This window comes from Gopherus evgoodei, chromosome 20 (assembly GCF_007399415.2).
Source record: "Gopherus evgoodei ecotype Sinaloan lineage chromosome 20, rGopEvg1_v1.p, whole genome shotgun sequence".
NCBI classification, from domain to species: domain Eukaryota; kingdom Metazoa; phylum Chordata; order Testudines; family Testudinidae; genus Gopherus; species Gopherus evgoodei.
The window spans coordinates 8,327,743-8,345,438 of record NC_044341.1 but is presented as its reverse complement, the minus strand read 5'-3'; the positions used below and the strand labels follow the sequence as shown (position 1 = coordinate 8,345,438).

The 17,696-nt window shown below is 49.6% G+C and overlaps 1 protein-coding gene across 2 annotated transcripts; it reads left to right on the top strand.

Moving 5' to 3' along the window:
• The first annotated feature begins 3,988 nt into the window (after positions 1–3,988).
• On the top strand, positions 3,989–16,941 carry IFNLR1 (interferon lambda receptor 1). Of its 2 annotated transcripts, none has more exons than XM_030539296.1 (7): positions 3,989–4,091; positions 5,134–5,278; positions 8,399–8,577; positions 9,991–10,139; positions 10,959–11,115; positions 11,817–11,947; positions 12,561–16,941. In XM_030539296.1, exons 1-7 carry the CDS (start codon positions 4,034–4,036, stop codon positions 13,491–13,493), a joined length of 1,752 nt encoding a protein of 583 aa, XP_030395156.1. In that variant the 5' UTR covers positions 3,989–4,033; the 3' UTR covers positions 13,494–16,941. The 2 variants fall into 2 exon arrangements, with proteins under 2 accessions (XP_030395156.1, XP_030395154.1); XM_030539294.1 differs by having other exon boundaries at positions 10,956–11,115.
• The last annotated feature ends 755 nt before the right edge of the window (positions 16,942–17,696 follow it).

Sequence of the window (17,696 nt, the reverse complement as noted above, 5' to 3'; positions counted from 1 at the left end):
ATGTTTTTCTATGTGTTTGACAATTTTATTCTTAACTATTGTTTTGACTAATTTGCCCGGTACCGACGTTAGACTTATCGGTCTGTAATTGCCGGGATCACCTCTAGAACCCTTTTTAAATATTGGCGTTATATTAGCTAACTTCCAGTCATTGGGTACCGAAGCCGATTTAAAGAACAGGTTACAAACCTTAGTTAATAGTTCCGCAACTTCACATTTGAGTTTTTTCAGAACTCTTGGGTGAATGCCATCAGGTCCCGATGACTTGTTAATGTTGAGTTTATCAATTAATTCCAAAACCTCCTCTAGTGACACTTCAGTCTGTGACAGTTCCTCAGATTTGTCACCTACAAAAGCCAGCTCAGGTTTGGGAATCTCTCTAATATCCTCAGCCGTGAAGACTGAAGCAAAGAATCCATTTAGTTTCTCCGCAATGACTTTATCGTCTTTAAACGCTCCTTTTGTATTTCGATCGTCAAGGGGCCCCATTGGTTGTTTAGCAGGCTTCCTGCTTCTGATGTACTTAAAAAACATTTTGTTATTATCTTTGGAGTTTTTGGCTAGCCGTTCTTCAAACTCATCTTTGGCTTTTCTTATTACACTCTTGCACTTAATTTGGCAGTGTTTATGCTTCTTTCTATTTGCCTCACTAGGATTTGACTTCCACTTTTTAAAGGAAGTCATTTTATCTCTCACTGCTTCTTTTGCAGTGAGAGATAAAAAGCCACGGTGGCTCTTTTTTAGTTCTTTTACTGTGTTTCTTAATTTGGGATATACATTGAAGTTGGGCCTCTATTATGGTGTCTTTAAAAAGCACCCATGCAGCTTGCAGGGATTTCACTTTAGTCACTGTACTTTTAACTTTTGTTTAACTAACCCCCTCATTTTTGTATAGTTGCCCCTTTTGAAATTAAATGTCACAGAGTTGGGCTGTTTAGATGTTCTTCCCACCACAGGGATGTTAAATGTTTTTATATTATGGTCACTATTTGCAAGTGGTCCTGCTATAGTTACCTCTTGGACCAGCTCCTGCGTTCCACTCAGCATTAAATCTAGAGTTGCCTCTCCCCTCGCAGGTTCCTGTACCAACTGCTCCATGAAGCAGTCATTTAAAGTATCAAGAAATTTTATCTCTGCATTTCGTCCTGAAGTGAAATGTTCCCAGTCAATATGGGGATAATTGAAATCCCCCACTATTACTGGGTTCTTAATTTTGATAGCCTCTCTAATTTCCCTTAGCAGTTCATTATCACTATTACTGTCCTGGTCAGGTGGTCGATAATAGATCCCTAATGTTATATTTTTATTAGAGCATGACATTTCTATCCACAGAGATTCTATGGAACATGTGGATTCGCTTAAGATTTTTACTTCACTTGAATCTACGTTTTCTTTCACATATAGTGCCACTCCTCCCCCTGCATGACCTGTTCTGTCAGGGGAAAGAGATACAGACAGATCAAGGGCAGAGCTGGGAAAAGACCCAGCTCTCCCGACTTCCAGGCCAGTGCCCTACATGCTGAGGGACAACCTGGATTTTACATGCTGTTTAAGGTTCTGGCTCAGGCAATCTGGAGCCCACACAGCCCCACTGAACTCTTGGTATGCTGGCATGAGAGCAGAATTCGGCTGTGAGGGTCTCACGTTGGATGCCCAAAGTTAGTGGACACCTTTGAAAAGCCAATACAGAAAAGGGCACTGGAGGATACTGGAGGTGGAGGGAGTTTTAATAAAGCACATTTCAATTTCCTAAATGAGTCTTAATACCATCCCAGATTAATGCCTGTCTCCTCCTGCATTCCGTGTGCTAACTATCCCATGGGTTTTGCTTGCTAGGCAGCACCACCTGCTGGTACTGACCTGCCACGTTAGCTTGTTTCTTTGCTGTGGTTTAGTTAGTTTTTGGGGGCTGAAACCTTGACCTTGTTGAAGTCAAAGGGAGTTTTGCCATTGGCTTCCATGAGGCCATTTCACCCCTGATGTTCTACAGGGACACTCAGGCATGGAGGTCGGGGTCTGCTAACTCTTGCTAAAAATTGCATGTTCTCTTTTATAATGACCTGCCTCCAGGGCTCTTAGGAAGACCCGAAGTGAGGTGTTTGCCTAGATGCTGCTTCCCACTCTGCTGCAGAGTGGGGAGAAAAGTCAGAAATTGCTACTCGCCTTCCTGTGCAACCCCATTCCAGGTCTGGAAACTTCCTCTACCTTCACCCTTGTGAATCACCCTCTTTCAACAGTGTAATCAATGAACGCTGTCTGATCTCTGCCATGGATGGGGGTATTAACCTGTTATAACCCTGAAGCATGTCAGATGACTGGGCCCTAGGGATAAAGATTACCTGGCTACCAACAACCCTGTGTGTCAGCCTTTCATTCTAGGCACATACGTGCAGGCAGCCCTGGTACACACGTGCATTCGCTGTCTCTCTGTGCACTGCTCACACCTCCTGTGTGTGTGTTTCTCTCCAGCTGTCCTGTTCACCACAACAGGGGAGCATCACAGATCCAGCATCTGCCCTCCAGCCTCATTAACAGACACAGTAGACCCCCACTGAGATTTGAGGCATCCTAAAGAGTTGTTGGTGCCCAGGACTTGAGCATATCCGGAGAGTGGCCGGGAATGTGTCCGGGAAAGGGGGATGAGGGGATGCCCTGGGGCCAATGACAGGAACAAAACAGTGGCTGCCCATACCCTGCTCCCATGCTTTGGTTCTCCTGCAAGTGAAGGTTCTACTGTGCGATGCAGGCAGGCAGTGAGCAAAACAGCCTCTGGGCAGAGCTTGGTGGAGAAATGTCAAAATTTCTCTCGTCAGCTTAGAGCATCTGCACTAGCAGAGATGCTGGCGGTGTGGAAATGCTGCAGTGAAAGTTTTATGTTCTGCATTGCCTTTTTTGTTAATCAGTGAAACTCTCCACAATCGTCTATCAGTTTGTCAGGACTTCTTGAAATACTGATGAGAGAAAAATCTTCAGGGCTTACCTGCAACACCACACCCACTGGCAAGGGGGTGCACTGGGTCAGCCTGGAGCATTAACAGTTCTCAATACACCAAGGAGAAACCTATGGTCTCCGTGAGAAAGTGCCCAGGGGTGTGACTGGGTGTAGACCTGAAGTCCAGTCCCAGCTCTGCCACTGATTCAGTGTGACTTTGGCAGGTCACTTTCACATCTCTGTGACTCAGTTTCCCCATCTGTAAAATGAGCATAATAATGTCTTCTCAAAATATGCTGAACCCAAAGATATAGGCTCAACACAGGAATGACTGGATGAAATCCTTTGGCCTGCTACTAGACACGCAGGCTAGGTCAGTGGTCCCCAACGCAGTGCCCACGGGAGCAATGGCGCCCATTGGGGCATCTATGTGTGCCCACGTACTGGCCAGAGGACAAGCATCTGCCAAAATGCTGCCGAAAAGCAGTGTCATCAAGAGGCATCACCGCCAAAAAGCACCGTCATCAAGAGGTGACTTTCAGCAGCATTTTGGTGGCGATGCCTCTTGATGACGCTACCTCGGCGGCATTTCAGCAGCGATGCCTCTTGACGTTGCTGCTTCTCAGTGGCATTTTGGCGGATGCTTGTCTGCCAGCCATGGTCCTCGGTGGCTCATCATCCGGTGCCTGCCACCTGGAAAAGGCTGGGGACCACTGGGCTAGGTAATCATAATGATCTCTTCTGCCCCTAAAATCTATGTATGGATCTAAGAATACTTCCCAACACCAGAGGGCTATTTGGAAGCAGAAGTATTTGTAAAGCACTTTGGAAGGGAAGGCTAGAGTGTATTTATCATTGAAGATTGAGAGTTGTTTTCTTTGATTACAGCAGTCATTAAACCGGGAGCTCCATGCCCTTACACACAGGTGTCCTGTGTTCAAACTATAGCTCAGCCTTTGAACTGCAGCTGATGTGTGAGGCTACCTTTATCTCAGGGAGTGGTTCCTGTGTTCTCCTGTAGGTGGCTGACTGGCATTACAGGAAACTGGATAATGAAAGTGGTCATAAGAAAAGAAACACATTACAAGTCTCGGCTTCAGCATGTCTGCCGGGAGAATCAGAATCCTGGTAGCTCTGTCTTCCTTACAGCAGATTCTAGGTACAGTATGGAAATCTTTGTGCTGCTTTGCTCATGCTAAAGGCATAGTCTAAGCATAGCGTGCGCTTTTTGCTTCGTCTTTGCCAAAACACTCAAAGTCTCTGTGGACGGGGCCTTGGCCATGTAAACAGGAGTGAAATGTAAGGCTCTGGGGTGGATAAATATCAAATTAAAGGTTTTCCTCTGAGATGTGCCCACATTTGAAATGGGAGGTGCGATTCCCTGTTCATGGAGATATACACACACTAGCTATGCTCTAGTAATGCCTAAAACTAGCAGTGTGTCCGTGGGGGCACAGGCCCCGGGGATCGGGCGGGATTGTTCTCAGGATGGCTAGTCCAAGCCGCTACCAGTGCTGCTGTGGACATGCTGCTGTTTTTAGGGACTGGTTCATGCTGAGCTAATGCAGGTACATTTACATGAGCTGGGCATCACATCTCCACCTCAGATGTGGACCCACCCTAAAAAGCATCCTCCTGAAGGAGCAGGGATAGCTAGAAATTGGTTCTGTCCTGAAAACCCCAGGTGCCTGGTGTGTAGGGCTGGCAGGGCCATGACCTGCTTCGAACTCAGAAATCTGGAACTTCTGGAGAAACATGTTTTAAAAAATTGGAGTTGAAACAGTTGTCTGAGGAATTTCCATAAGAACTGAAGGCAGCACCGTCAAACCAGAGCATGTCAACTATGAACTGATCCAGTCCTTTCCCCAGATCTGGATCTGAACCCTAAGCTGCTTCCAGGGGTTGAGAAAAGCGTGGGCAGCCTACGACCTCACTGAGGCTGGACTCAGATGCACCGAGCTGGTTCTTGTGCTGGAAGGACAAAGCCTGAGGGGCAGGAAAATGGGCAAAATCAAAACTTGGTCCAAACACCCCTCAGGGCTGGGGTGAATCACGCCCATCAGGAGCGCTGCAGGAAGGCGTCACAGAGCAGTAGGTCCTCACATGTGCTGTTCTCCCATGAGCGCCCAAACCCATCCCAGCCCCAGAATCAAGCCTGGAGCATTCAAATAGCTTTTCCTTCCTATTTCCTTCCTTTCCAGGCTCCTTAGCTCTGTGGCAGCCCTCCGTGCCACTGTCCCCCCCTCGCAACGTGACGCTGCTGTCGAAGGATTTCGGCATGGCTTTAACGTGGCTCCCCGGAGAGGGGTCCCCACCAGATGTGCTGTATACTGTGAGGTACCAAAGGTGGGTGTCCCACAAGGGAAAGTGACTAGGAGCGCCTGGGGCTTGTTCCCCATGGCGGGTGGGGTGCGGGGAGAATTGTGAGTGGCGGTTCTATTAGCCGGGTCCGTTCCTAGCTTTTTATGCTGGATGGACCAGGCCCGCAAACAAACTGATCAACTACAAGGCCGTCCCTTGTAGAGCTAGGATTGCTAGATGTCTGGTTTTCAACTTGAACACCCAGTCGAAAAGGGAACCTGGCAACTACAGTCAGCACCGCTGATCAGGCCATTAAAAGTCCTGTTTGTGCGGGGCTGGTCGGCTCTCTACCTGGCTCCATGTGGCTCTCCAGAAGCAGGGACATGTCCCTGCAGCCCCTAGGTGGAGACGCTGCCAAGGTGACTCTGCACCTTGCCCCTGCCATGAACACTGGCTCTGCAATTCCCATTGGCTGGGAACTTCAGCCATTGGGAGCTGCGGGAGTGATGCCTGAGGGTGAGGCAACGCACAGATCCACCTGGCCATGCCTCCACCTAGGAGCCGAGGGACATGCTGGCAGCTTCCCAGAAGCCACCTGAGGTAAGCGCCGCCTGGAGCCAACACCCCAAACCGTCTCCCACACCCCAACCCTCTGCACCAGCCTGAGACCCCTCCTGCACCCAAACACCCTGCTGGAGCCTGCATCTCCCACTCACTTCTGCGCCCCAACCACTTGCCCCAGCCCAGAGCCCCCTCCCACACTCCAAACCCCTTAGCCCCAGGCCAGAGCCCCCTCCTCTACCCCAAACATCTCATCCTGGGCCCCCGCCGAGAGCCCACACCCGCAGCCAGAGCCCTCACCTCCCACACACACACTCCAACCCCCCCCCAGCCCTGAGCCCCCTCCCACACTCTGAACCACTCATTTCTGGTCCCACCCCAGAGCCTGCACCCCCAGCCCACAGCCAGTACCCCCTCCCTCACCCCAACCCCCTGCCCAGAGCCCCCTCCCAAACTCCAAACCCCTCAGCCCCAGCCCAGACCCCCCTCCTGCACCCCAAACCCCTCATCCCTGGCCCCACCCCAGAGTCTATTCCCTCTCCTACATCCCAACCCCCTGCCCCAGCCCAGTGAAAATGAGCAAGTGAGTGAGGGTGGGGGAGAGGGTGGGGAGAGAGACGGAGGGGGGATGGAGTGAGCAGGGGGTAAGGTCTAACAGAGGTGGCAGGGGTGGGGCCCCAGGGAACAGGTGGGGCGTGGGATGGGGCCAGGGTGTTCTGTTTTGTGCGATTAAAAGTTGTTAACCCTGTGTAGAGCACTGAGGGGAGCTGGGGTTCAGGCAGCTTAGAGCCTGGTTAAAAGTGCTCCCCGGTGCTGCCCAGCCCAGCAGGGCCGTGTTTGCTCTCTGTGCTGTTACGGGGACCCTCTTACTGCACCCCACGCAGCCTGGCTGCTACAATTCCCTTTCTCCCCTGCCATTCTGAGCACACCCCTGTGGTTCCTCTCTGGCTTCCTGTCTCTTGCCACTGCAGTTTCAAGTTCCTTAATCTTGCCTGCCCCAGGCTCTGTCCTCTCTCTCCTTGCTGCTCCCTTCAGCTGGCCCCTGCTTCCGGCTTTGCCTCCTTCTCCAGGAGGTGTCTGTCCCCAAGGGCCTGGTTCTTTTGGGGCCTGAGCCAAGTCAGTAGGAGTCTGTCCGCTGATGACCGTATAACTGGAGAAATGGCGTTTCACCAGCAGGAAGCTGGTGCAGTAGAGTGGAGAATCTGGCCCCTTGTTTTCATCTACCAAGCACAATCTCTCTCTTATCTCTCCTTAAAACCCACTGCTTCAAACCTCCCCTTCCTTTGATCCTCCACCAGCCTTCCCTCCCTTGCGCTGCCTCTCCTCCTGCCTGTGTTGGCCTCTCCATCCCCAGGCCCTGCTTGTGCAGCCCACAATGGGAGGACTTGCAGATCCTGATCCATCTCACAGGGATGTCAATGGGAGCCTTTCCGCTGGCCTCCACGGGCCTGGAGCAGGCCCAATATGCTTAAGCTAAGAGTTTCAAAAGTGACTTGTGGGCCCAGTGTGAGACACTTTCAAGGGGCCTGATCCTCAGGAGTTGCAGAGGACCATCTTCCTGGAAATCAGGACCTTTTAAGGCAGCTCAAGTAGAGCACCCAAAAAAACCCCACAGGTGCCTAAACTTCCAAGTCACATTTGAAAATCTCTGCCTGGGGTTGCAAAGCTTTTTAGGGAAGAGACTGAGTCTCATTCCTTCTACCTTAAGTACTTATATGGCCCCCATCGCTGTAATATCTAAGTGCCTGACCGTGTTTAAGGTGCTGCTCGTCCTGACTACCCTGCAAGGCAGGGCAGTGCTATTAAACCTGTTTTACAGATGAGGAAACTGAGGCACGGACACTAAGGCTGTGTCTATGCTTACCATGGTGTGTAGAGTTCAGACATAGCACGCCCTCCCCAGCACAGGAGTAAATAGCAGTGTAGGCGGCAAAGCACTGCTTAGCCCTGTAGAGTGGAGACATGCCAGAACCTTAGTGTGTGGACCCTACATGGCCCTACATGCCCAGGCTGGGCCTACCATATCTGCATTGCTATTTTTAGCAGTATAGTGTCCTGCTATCTCCCCGCTGTCAGAGCCTTTCCCTGTGGCAGGGAAAGCCTCTGTCAGCCGGGAAAGGCTCTGGCAGGGAGGAGGCAGTGAGGAAAGGCTGCAGCAGCTTCCCGCTGCCCGAGAATTTCCCTGCTGCCTTCCCTGTGCAGCCTGCTTTTCACTGCAGTTTGTCGCTACACGTACCCTACACCATGCCACCACCAGTATCATGGCGTGTGTGATTTTCCCAAGGTCACCCAGGAAGTCTGAGTCAGAAAAAGGGATTTGATCCATGGTTGCCGGAGTTCCAGGTTTGCACCCTAACCACTGGGCAATCCTTCCTTTCATTCTGTTGCTGTAAAGCAGAATGTAAATCTTTGGGGCCATTTAAATAATTAGAATTTGGGCTCTGTCCCTTTGCCAGGGCCAATCTCTGGGAATAGGCAAATGTGGGGAGAGCTCTGCCATAAGCCCTCAGCCACGTTTGGTGCTAATTCTGCAAAACGCCACCCCTGCTAGCCCAAGGAAGCCCTAGATGTTCAACCCTCTGTTGGTTTTGTTTCTTCTTTCAGATGGGATCACAAAAAGCAGTGGGAAAGGGTCCAACACTGCAGAAATATTTCCCAAACCACCTGCAATCTGACTTGTGTGTCAGACCCGTACAACAAATTCAAGGCCCGTGTCAAAGCCCTGTCGGCAGGGCGCCAGTCTCCCTGGGTGGAGTCAGGATTCATGGAATATCATTTTGATGGTACATTATTGTTAGTGTATGCTATGGCTGAACGGCCTTTCCAGAGAGAATGTTTGTGTGATGCTCCCACAGCACTAGAAGAGTTTGGAGTTTCCCTCTACTCTCTTCCACGCTTGTAAGATTTCGTAAGGTGCTCAGATACCATGGTGATGGGCACGGCATAAGAACCTGAATAGAACAGACCCACACTACAGCTGTAGGCCCTATGCAGAGAGCTGAGTCTCAACAACCTCCCCTGGGGGAAGGACAGTGCCCGTTGGGGAGTTTCTGATCGCAGGCTCTTTGTCCTTCATTATCCAACATGTTCACTGAGATCATGGCTTCTGCAGATCAAGTGGCTACCCCCAAGTCAGATGCTTAAAGCACTGACAGACTCACTGATGGGGGTAAAAGGGGCAATTGGTCAGGGACTGGGGGCCACTGCCAGCAGTGCAGCGGGGCTAAGGCAGGCTTCCTGCCCACCCTCACTCTGCGCTGCTCCGGAAGCAGCTGGCATGTCCCTACGGGCCCTGGAGAGGGGGGTCTCCATGCGCTTTCCCCACCCCAAGCGCTGACTCCACAGCTCCCATTGGCTGGGAACTGTGGCCAATGGGAGCTGTGGGGCGGTGCATGTGGACAGTGGCACGCAGAGACCCCTTAGGCCCCCCGCCTAGGAGACACTGCCAGAGGGGTGTGCCAGCCGCTTTTGGGAGCTGCCCAAGGTAAGCGCTGACCCCCTGACCTGCTCCTGTACCCCAACCCCCTGCCCCAGCCTAGATCCCGCACCAAGCTCCCTCCAAGAGCCCACACCCCCTCGCACACCCAAACTCCCTCCCAGAGCCCTCACACCTTCCTGTGTCCAAACTCCCTTCCAGAGTCTGACCCGGCATCCCCACTCACACCCAAATTCCCTCCCAGAGCCCTCACACCTTCCTGTGTCCAAACTCCCTCCCAGAGTCTGACCCGGCATCCCCACCCACACCCAAATTCCCTCCCAGTGGAAGGGGCAGGGGTGGGGGCGGGGCAAGCGTCCTTGGGTTTGCGCGATTAGACAGTTGGCAACCCAACTGGGTGGGCTTGTGGAAGCCCTGGCTGTGTCGGAAGAGCATGCCCAGCAGCGGAGCCGGCAGCTCGCTGGCCACCAGCCAGCGCGGGCACAGCACCACCCAAATGTCAAGTGGCCCGCAGCCACATGGGTGCAGCTTGTGCATACATGGGGGCCCATCGACTCTTCTGCCCTGGGGCCCGCCCTTGCTGTCGGCAGGCCTGAGCACTGGCTTTGAACTCTTTGCATCCATCTAAGAAAGAGCCTGAGCTTCACAAAAACGTAGTGTCCTGGGTTACTCTGTACATGCCCTGTTTGTGTGACTGGCTTTTGGCTGCATACTGGGATCTATGCGAGTGCTGCTCTAACCTCTGGGCACTCAATTACAGTAGAACTGGCTCCCCCAGCACTAGAAGTGAGCGTGACGGAAAGTACAATCAATGTGAGTGCCGCTTTCCCCCTGGCTTCCTGTGTAGAGAGCACCTTTATCGATCTGAAGTATGACCTGGACTTCTGGGAAGCCGGAACTGAAGACAAGGTCAGAAGATCAGTGCTTCATTGGATTAGGCATAGATACGTACTGGAGATGCAAAGCTGAGATCTTGGTCTAAATGTCTCTAAAGTTCTGGGGAGGGGAGCGGGATGGATCTGGGTTTCTGGGAACTGGGAATCATGGGATAGGGGGGAGGGATAGCTCAGGGGTTTGAGCATTGGCCTACTAAACCCAGGGTTGGGAGTTCAATCCCTGAGGGGGCCATTAAGGGAACTGGGGTAAAAATCTGGGGATTGGTCCTGCTTGGAGCAGGGGATTGGACTAGATGACCTCCTGAGGTCCCTTCCAACCCTAATAGTCTATGATTCTATGATGCCCAAATCCAACATTCTAGATCCTTCTGCTATATATACCACAATGCACAGAGACAAAAGTCCCAGGATACATAGAGTCCTGCAAAGAAGCAAAGCCTCATGGGATACCTGCCCAGAACACTACCACGTCCTCCACACAAAGTCCAAAGTGTAAGACTCGCTGATAGGTATTGAATCGGAGAACAGCTGACGTTGTGTACACAGTCGGAGCATGCCGTCTCACATGCACCAGTTAATGTGCAAAACACTCCATGCAAATTAGCCCCCTAGTGCAGCCAAGGCCTAGAAGACTGAAACAGTCAAATGAGAAATACCAGTGCCAGACCAGGCGCCTGTGGAGTGATACGTTGTTCTTGCCTGGCTAACATCTACACATGAGGAAGAGGAGAGACAAGTCACAAAGGTCCCTCCAGAGTCTAAACAGAGGATTCAGGTCTGAATAGAGAACCCCAAACATCTCTAACCCTCTGTTTTCCTTGTGTCTCAGCAGATGCAGTACTACGACAACATGAAGTGGGACAAGGTAACAATCAACACTCGGGAGATAAGCGGCAATTACTGCCTGAGTGCCAGGGCTTCTTTCCAAGTAATCCAACTGAAACACAGCGAGTTTTCCAAGCCAATGTGCGTGCTGTTAAAGTCCAAAGGTACGGCCCTGCTGGGAGGAAGCAAGGGGATTGGTTGAGAAGGGACAGGGCTGGAAGGAAATTTTTCCATCCAAACTGGTTTTTGATGGAGAATTAGGTGGTCCAGGAAAGAGGCTGGTTTTGCAAAGAAGTGTCTCCTTTCTGTGAAAATTTTTGTCAAAAGTCAAAATGCCTGAAAAACTGAGACTTTGGCCAAAAACCAAAATATTTTAACCAAAATAACTTGGTATTTCAGCCCAGAATTTTTGGTATTTAAATTTCCCCTGAAAATGTAAATTGTCCATGGAGAACTTAGATTAAAGGGTTTTCTTTTTTCCATTTTCAGGAACCTTTTCTGTAAAAAAAATCAGTTAGGTTTTGACCAGCTCTAGACAGAACACTGGTCTGGATGTGGGCCGACCTGAGTTCTGTAGCTGGCCAAATCACTCCCTTATCTAGGCTGTTGTCAAATGAGGAGAATGACACTGAGGTTTGAGATCGACGGATGAGAAGTCCTCTGTAAGTAGGGTGACCAGAAAGCAACTGTGAAAAAACAGGAAAGGAGGTGGGAGGTAATAGGTGCCTATGTAAGAAAAAGTCCCAAAAAAATGGACTGTCCCTATAAAAACAGGACATCTGGTCACCCTAGCTGTAAGAAGCTAGTAGTACTTGTAGAACATGTCCACAGCAACAGAACTATTTCTTGGCTTTCTCTCTTGCAGACATGGACTGGAAGTTCCTAGTCACCATTGCAGTCCCATTGTTCGTCCTGCTTTTCCTTTGCACAGCTGCTGCATCCATCCTATGTCTGTGTAAACAAGCTGCCAAGAGAGTGAAGAGGCCTCAAGCTTTGGTACGCAAAGACTGCATTATTGGGCCAGTCCTGGAAGCTGCTGTGTTCCTGCAACTCTTCCCGATTTCCTCAGCACTTCTCAGGATTGGGTCCAGAATTGAGAGCAGATAACACATACTTCAGTGTATTTGTACAGCGGTAGCACACAACTTGCGTGTGACACAAGGCTTAGGAAAGGGATAGATAATAGGACAGAAAATATCATCTTGCCTCTTTATAAATCCCTGATATGGCCACATCTTGAATACTGTGTGCAGATGTGGTCGCCCCATCTCAAAAAAGATATATTGGAATTGGAAATAGTTCAGAAAAGGGCAGCAAAAATGATTAGGGGTATGGAAGAGACAGGAGCGGCTTCCAGCCACAGGGGAGGAGGAGGGGGGAAAGGGATGACCTGCCCATGTCTTTGCAGAGCTCATCTCCTCTCCTCCCCCAACCCCCAGTGTGGCTGGAAGCAGCTTGTCCCTTTCTGCCTGCACAATGTCAAAAGGCAGCTATCACCTCCAGGTTATGGAAGGGACAGGCTCTCTGGCACTTCCCATGTTGCTTTAAAAAGTATTTGTCAAAATGAAAACCTCCTTTAACCTGTCAATCTCATTTCCCTTCCCGCTAGGATTTCTCCCATTTCAGGGCTCCTGGGAAGATCCTTGAGAAGGAGCCCAGCGAAAAGGAGTTCTTTGAGGAAGACCTCCTCGTCTGCATGGAGAAGCCAGCATTGGAAGGGAGAAGGAGTTGTCCTTCAGTGAGGAACCACATATCACTAAAGGCTTCTCTCCTCTCACTCTGGGAGGAGGAGGAGGATGACGATGACAGCAGCAGTTTCAGACCCTACACTGAAATGCCTCAGTTCCTGAAGAGAGCTCCCAACTGCCAAGTAGCCAGCACGAGTCACCAAAGGTCCAACTCGAGTTCTGAACTGGACAGCTCTCACTTTGAGGGAGTATCTGTGTCTGACCTAGCAGGGTTAGGGTTCTCTCAGCTTGTTTGGAGAAGGGGCTCGGCCAAGGGGGACACCTCTGGGTTCCAAGACAGCGAGAAATCCTTTCTTTCTGAGAGTTCCTCCTTGGGAGACTTCTCTCTCTTTGAAGCCCAATATCCAGCTACAAATGGACATGGGCAACATGTCTGCCAAGGAGACACCTTCCTTCAAGTGACTGTGTTGACGGAGGGGCTCAATGGAAAGCCTCCTGCTTATGAGCACCGCCTGCCAATGAGTGGTCCTCATAACACCAACCATCAGCGGCATCCTTATCCTGACCCAATAGTGTGTGTCGCACTAGAAGTCAGTCAGGACTCTGGTGGTTTCCCTCTTGAGGGGCAGCTTGTTTGCTTCCAGACTTTAAAGCTCGCAGAGGACGAGGGCATCGCAAGCGACAGCGACGGCCTCACAGTGTGCTTGGAAGAAGACCCATCACCCCCGGCCTCGCTAGTAGGCGAGACTTTTGAAGTTGAGACACAGGGGAAAGGTGGCAGCTTGCAGCAAGAGAGAGATCCAACCTTTAAATTCCAGGGATATCAGCATGTGCGTTATATGCCAAGGAAGTGATGGGGATAGCAGTCTTGTGGCTGGCCTGGATCTAGGGAGTTCCATCCAGGAGGAAAACAAGGACAAGTGTTTGTCAGGCCCAAGATTTATGCTGCTTGTGCTTTACCACCCATGCAAAATGCTTTCTGCTACTGTTTGTCCTGCTAGGGCTAGGTCTTCACTCACAGAAAGAGGTGGGTTTTTATCACGAGGAAAAACAAGGCACTTTGTAGTTTTGCCATGAGGTAAGCAAAGTGAGTTCGACCCCAGGCAGGGGTGTGGTGCTAGTCTTGCCTAGCTACCTCATGGTATCACTACCCGTGCCTCGTCTCCACTTAGAATTTTACAGTGAGATAAGGATCTCAGGTTAGTTATTGTTAAGGTTGCATGACCTCGGTCATGGAGGTCAGGGAAGTCATGGATTCAGTGACTTTCCAGGACTTCTGCAGTGGCTGGTGCCGCTGACCCTAGGGCCATCCAAGCAGCTGGCCCCAGGAGCCTCAGCAATGGCTAGCCAGGTGCAGTCAGCCCCCGTTGCCAAGCAGAGGCAGCTGTCAGCCCCCAAAGTTCCCCCAGAGCAATGATGCCCGCAGGCCCCAGGAGCAGCTAAGATTTAGTCAGGGGTATTTATAGTAAAAGTCATGGACATGTCATGAGCAAGAAACAAATACTCTTAGCCTTAGTTATTGTACTGTAAAAACCCCACACCTTTATGTCAGTCAAGGGCTGTGTAAAACTGCCAGCAAAACTCTGGCAACATGGCATGTTCCAGTTGTGTGTGGATTTCAATCCAGGCCAGCACACTTCTGTTCTCCCAGCTGTCCTTGTGCAGTTGCTTCCCTTGCTGGGTGGAACAATCTAGGGTGGACATTTGCCTCCCACGTAGACATGGGGCCACATCTGCTTTTTGTGGGGTAAAGGGAGCTTCCCCGTCAGCCTGCAGAGCTCACCAGAGAGAACAAACATTGAGGCCAGCAATGGGAGATGTTTGTTTTGGTTATTTATTTTGATTTATATAAAAACACACCTGTCGGTGCTGAAATTCACCCTGCTGAGCAGAGTGCCTCAAAGCAGCTGTGTACTGAAGCAATAATGTTCTGGGGGGTAGAGGGGTGCATGTGTGTGTGTGTTTGCATTTCCCCACCACAACACAGGGCCTCCTCTGCTCACCTGAGAAAGCCCACGCTATTTGCCAGAATGGAATCCCTTCCAGCCTCTCACATCAACACTTGGTTGGAGTGAAATTCTAAGCAATTCATTGTGCACACTGCTTCATTTGTGCCAGGGCTGCCCAGCACTACTAGGCATGGCAGTTCAAAGCCCTGGCGCCACTGGGCTGGATGCATTCATTATGAATGTAAAATAATTGCTTGTGGCCTGGCACATAATTGCTTGAGCCTCAGAACCTCTTTCATTACAAATTAAGCACTGATCGTACATCTTTCCTCCAAGAATAGTATTTGCTGTTGTAGGCTGCATTCCCTTGCTGCTTACCCATTTCTGAGGAAGAGTCAAAGCTCCAATACCACCCCAAACTACCCCAGAAGGAGGTGCTAGACAGAGGTGGGATCTGTGCCCGTCTCTAGGGGCTGATGGTGTTTTACTTGTGATGTTTCCAGCTAAAATGAACTTGATGTGTATGTTTTATTCCAGTAAAGGAAATCAAGAAAAGGAGACTCATTAAAGGGGAAATGGTGAGCTGCCTTTGCTCAGAGCTCTCCATGGTCATGGAGTCATACCTTAGACAGTTTACACCGGGAGAAAAAGGCAGGGGAGTATTAATGTGGATCTTTAATGTTCATAGCCTTCAGGGGATGGGGAGACTAAGATTAAGCACCAGAAGCAGGGGAAGGGGTCAGGTGATGGATAATGGCAACAATGCCTTTCACCATTATTGGTCACTCCCTATGTTTCAGATCAGATAATGACTAGAGAGAGACAGCAGCAAGCCGCAGGGTTCAGAACCAGATCTGGACCTCAGCATATTATCATAGAATCATAGAAGATTAGGGTTGGAAGAGACCTCATGAGGTCATCTAGTCCAACCCCCTGCTCAAAGCAGGACCAACACCATTGTTTCAGACCAGACTCGAGTAGTGACTGAAAGTTGTTACCATTTGACAGTTTGACAGTCTGTGGGAAATGCGTTGATGGTCTCAGTCCAGTTCTCGGTGGACATGTGTCCATATCACAATTGCCTTTGTCCCCCTTTGTATGGGGAATTATAAACCCAGATACGGAACCAGATTTGCTTCCATCTGCAGATTTGGGAAGAGAACATAGGCTAAGAATTTGCTGCATGTTTCAGGGATCTGATTTCTTTATCTGAGGGGAGTTTGCAGGCTGATTTGCAGAGGTGCTAAACTCAGGCCTGCAGTGAGCAACAGAGGGGCTGTCCGTCTCTAAAAATCAACCTTTAATGTGAAAACACCCAGGGAAATGATGACAAATGCTATGTGTCTAACCTGCCACCGGAGGGCAGTGATTTAGAAAGTTTGGTCTCGGTGGCTGCTGCTGTGATGTTAGAGAGACAAGATGGGTGAGGTAATATCTCTTATTGGACCAACGTCTGTGGGTGAAAGAGACAAGCTTTTGATTTACATGGAGCTCTAATTCAGTCTGTTTGTACACACCCAGCCAGCAGCAGTACTCTGGAAAGCTTTAGCAAAACTTCAGTGATTTGGGATTCAATCTCACATAATGTCAGCACCGCTGATCTTGCTGTCTGTGAATGCAGGAGTGTGGTCTATTGGGAAGACAATGCAGCTGGATGCTCTTTGTTCACAAATTATTGGGCCTACGGCAGGAATCCCTGGGTTGAATGCTCTGACCTGTATAACGCAGGAGGTCACACTAGATGATCAAATCATCGCTCTGGCCTTAAAATCTATTGACTGCAAAATCAGATGACAAGATTTCTCATCCTTTTCCTCCTGGTTCAAAGTTCCAAGCAGAGTTTCATGTTAAAGCTGTGTTATAAATGACACTCGTTCCAATTCTCCCTCACTGGAGCTCACATACCCCCACAACCTTGGGAAGGTTGGACTCCAACCCCATTTCTGAGCTTTACAGCTTGGTCCCTCTCTCTCTGAAGAAAAACAAATTCCATGAGGCAGGTTCCATCCCTCTACAAATGAAGACAGACAAGCAAGGCCTTCAAATAATAATCTCAAAGCATCTCAGGTGATGGAACACTCTTGAGGACTAAGGGAAGCACCCCCATCATGGTCTTTACATAGGTCATCATGAGCTATAGCAAGTCTCTGTCAACATGGGGTTGTAAGTAATGTTGGGATATTTTAGGGTTAAGTATAACAATAAGCTGCTAATGTGCTGACATGGCATTAGGGGACAAAGGCATATGTGGGCAATATCTTTGTGTCTAATACATAAGTTACAGATTCTTCAGTATTACTTTGTCTAATACATAAGTTGCAAATTCTTCAGTATTTCTTTGTCTAAAATATAAGTTGCCAGATTGTTCCCATCTCTGTTGTTCATAAAGATTGATAAGGATGCAGCTGCAGAAGACTGCAGGAGAAGTACCCTTTGTGTAAAAGAAGGTAAAAGGAATATTATCTTCCCCTCCCTCCCTTTCCCAGCTGCATAAACAAGCCCTGGCTTAGGGCCCCTTCCTCTCTCCCCTGAGAACTGCTGATGAGGGAGATTTATGGCAACAAATTGTTGCAAAGAAAGGTATCTTCAAGGTAAAAGTAACATGTAATGTTATGAGTACTAAATAGGGGTGGGTTTACTAATGGTAGGTGTTTCTATTACTTAAGGGTTTTTGGGGTGTTGTAATGGATGTAGGCATGTACATACTAATCTAAACAAAAAGAGTGTGTTGTACTCAGTTCGGGGCTTACTGGACAATTGGGTCCAGGGGAACAAGTATCAGATTCCATCTACTCAATCCGCATCTGGGTCAACCTGCTTCTTCTTCTAACAAGTAACATGAGTTCTGAGGAGAGGAAAACATGAGGACAGTTTTACAGTCTTCATCCACAGAGCTCCTTGATGGACAGGGGTGTGTGATTAGACACAAGCAGTGCTAATTGATAGATGGGTTTTGCTTAATCAACTGGTTGGACTTCTACAGCTTGGCCAGGTGAGGTGGGAGGGATACCTACATGAGCTTTTCTGTGAATTTGTGGTGCACTCAGAGCATTCATCAGGGCTTATATCCTACTAGGATGGGTGCTAGAATAAATCTGAGGTAGAGAA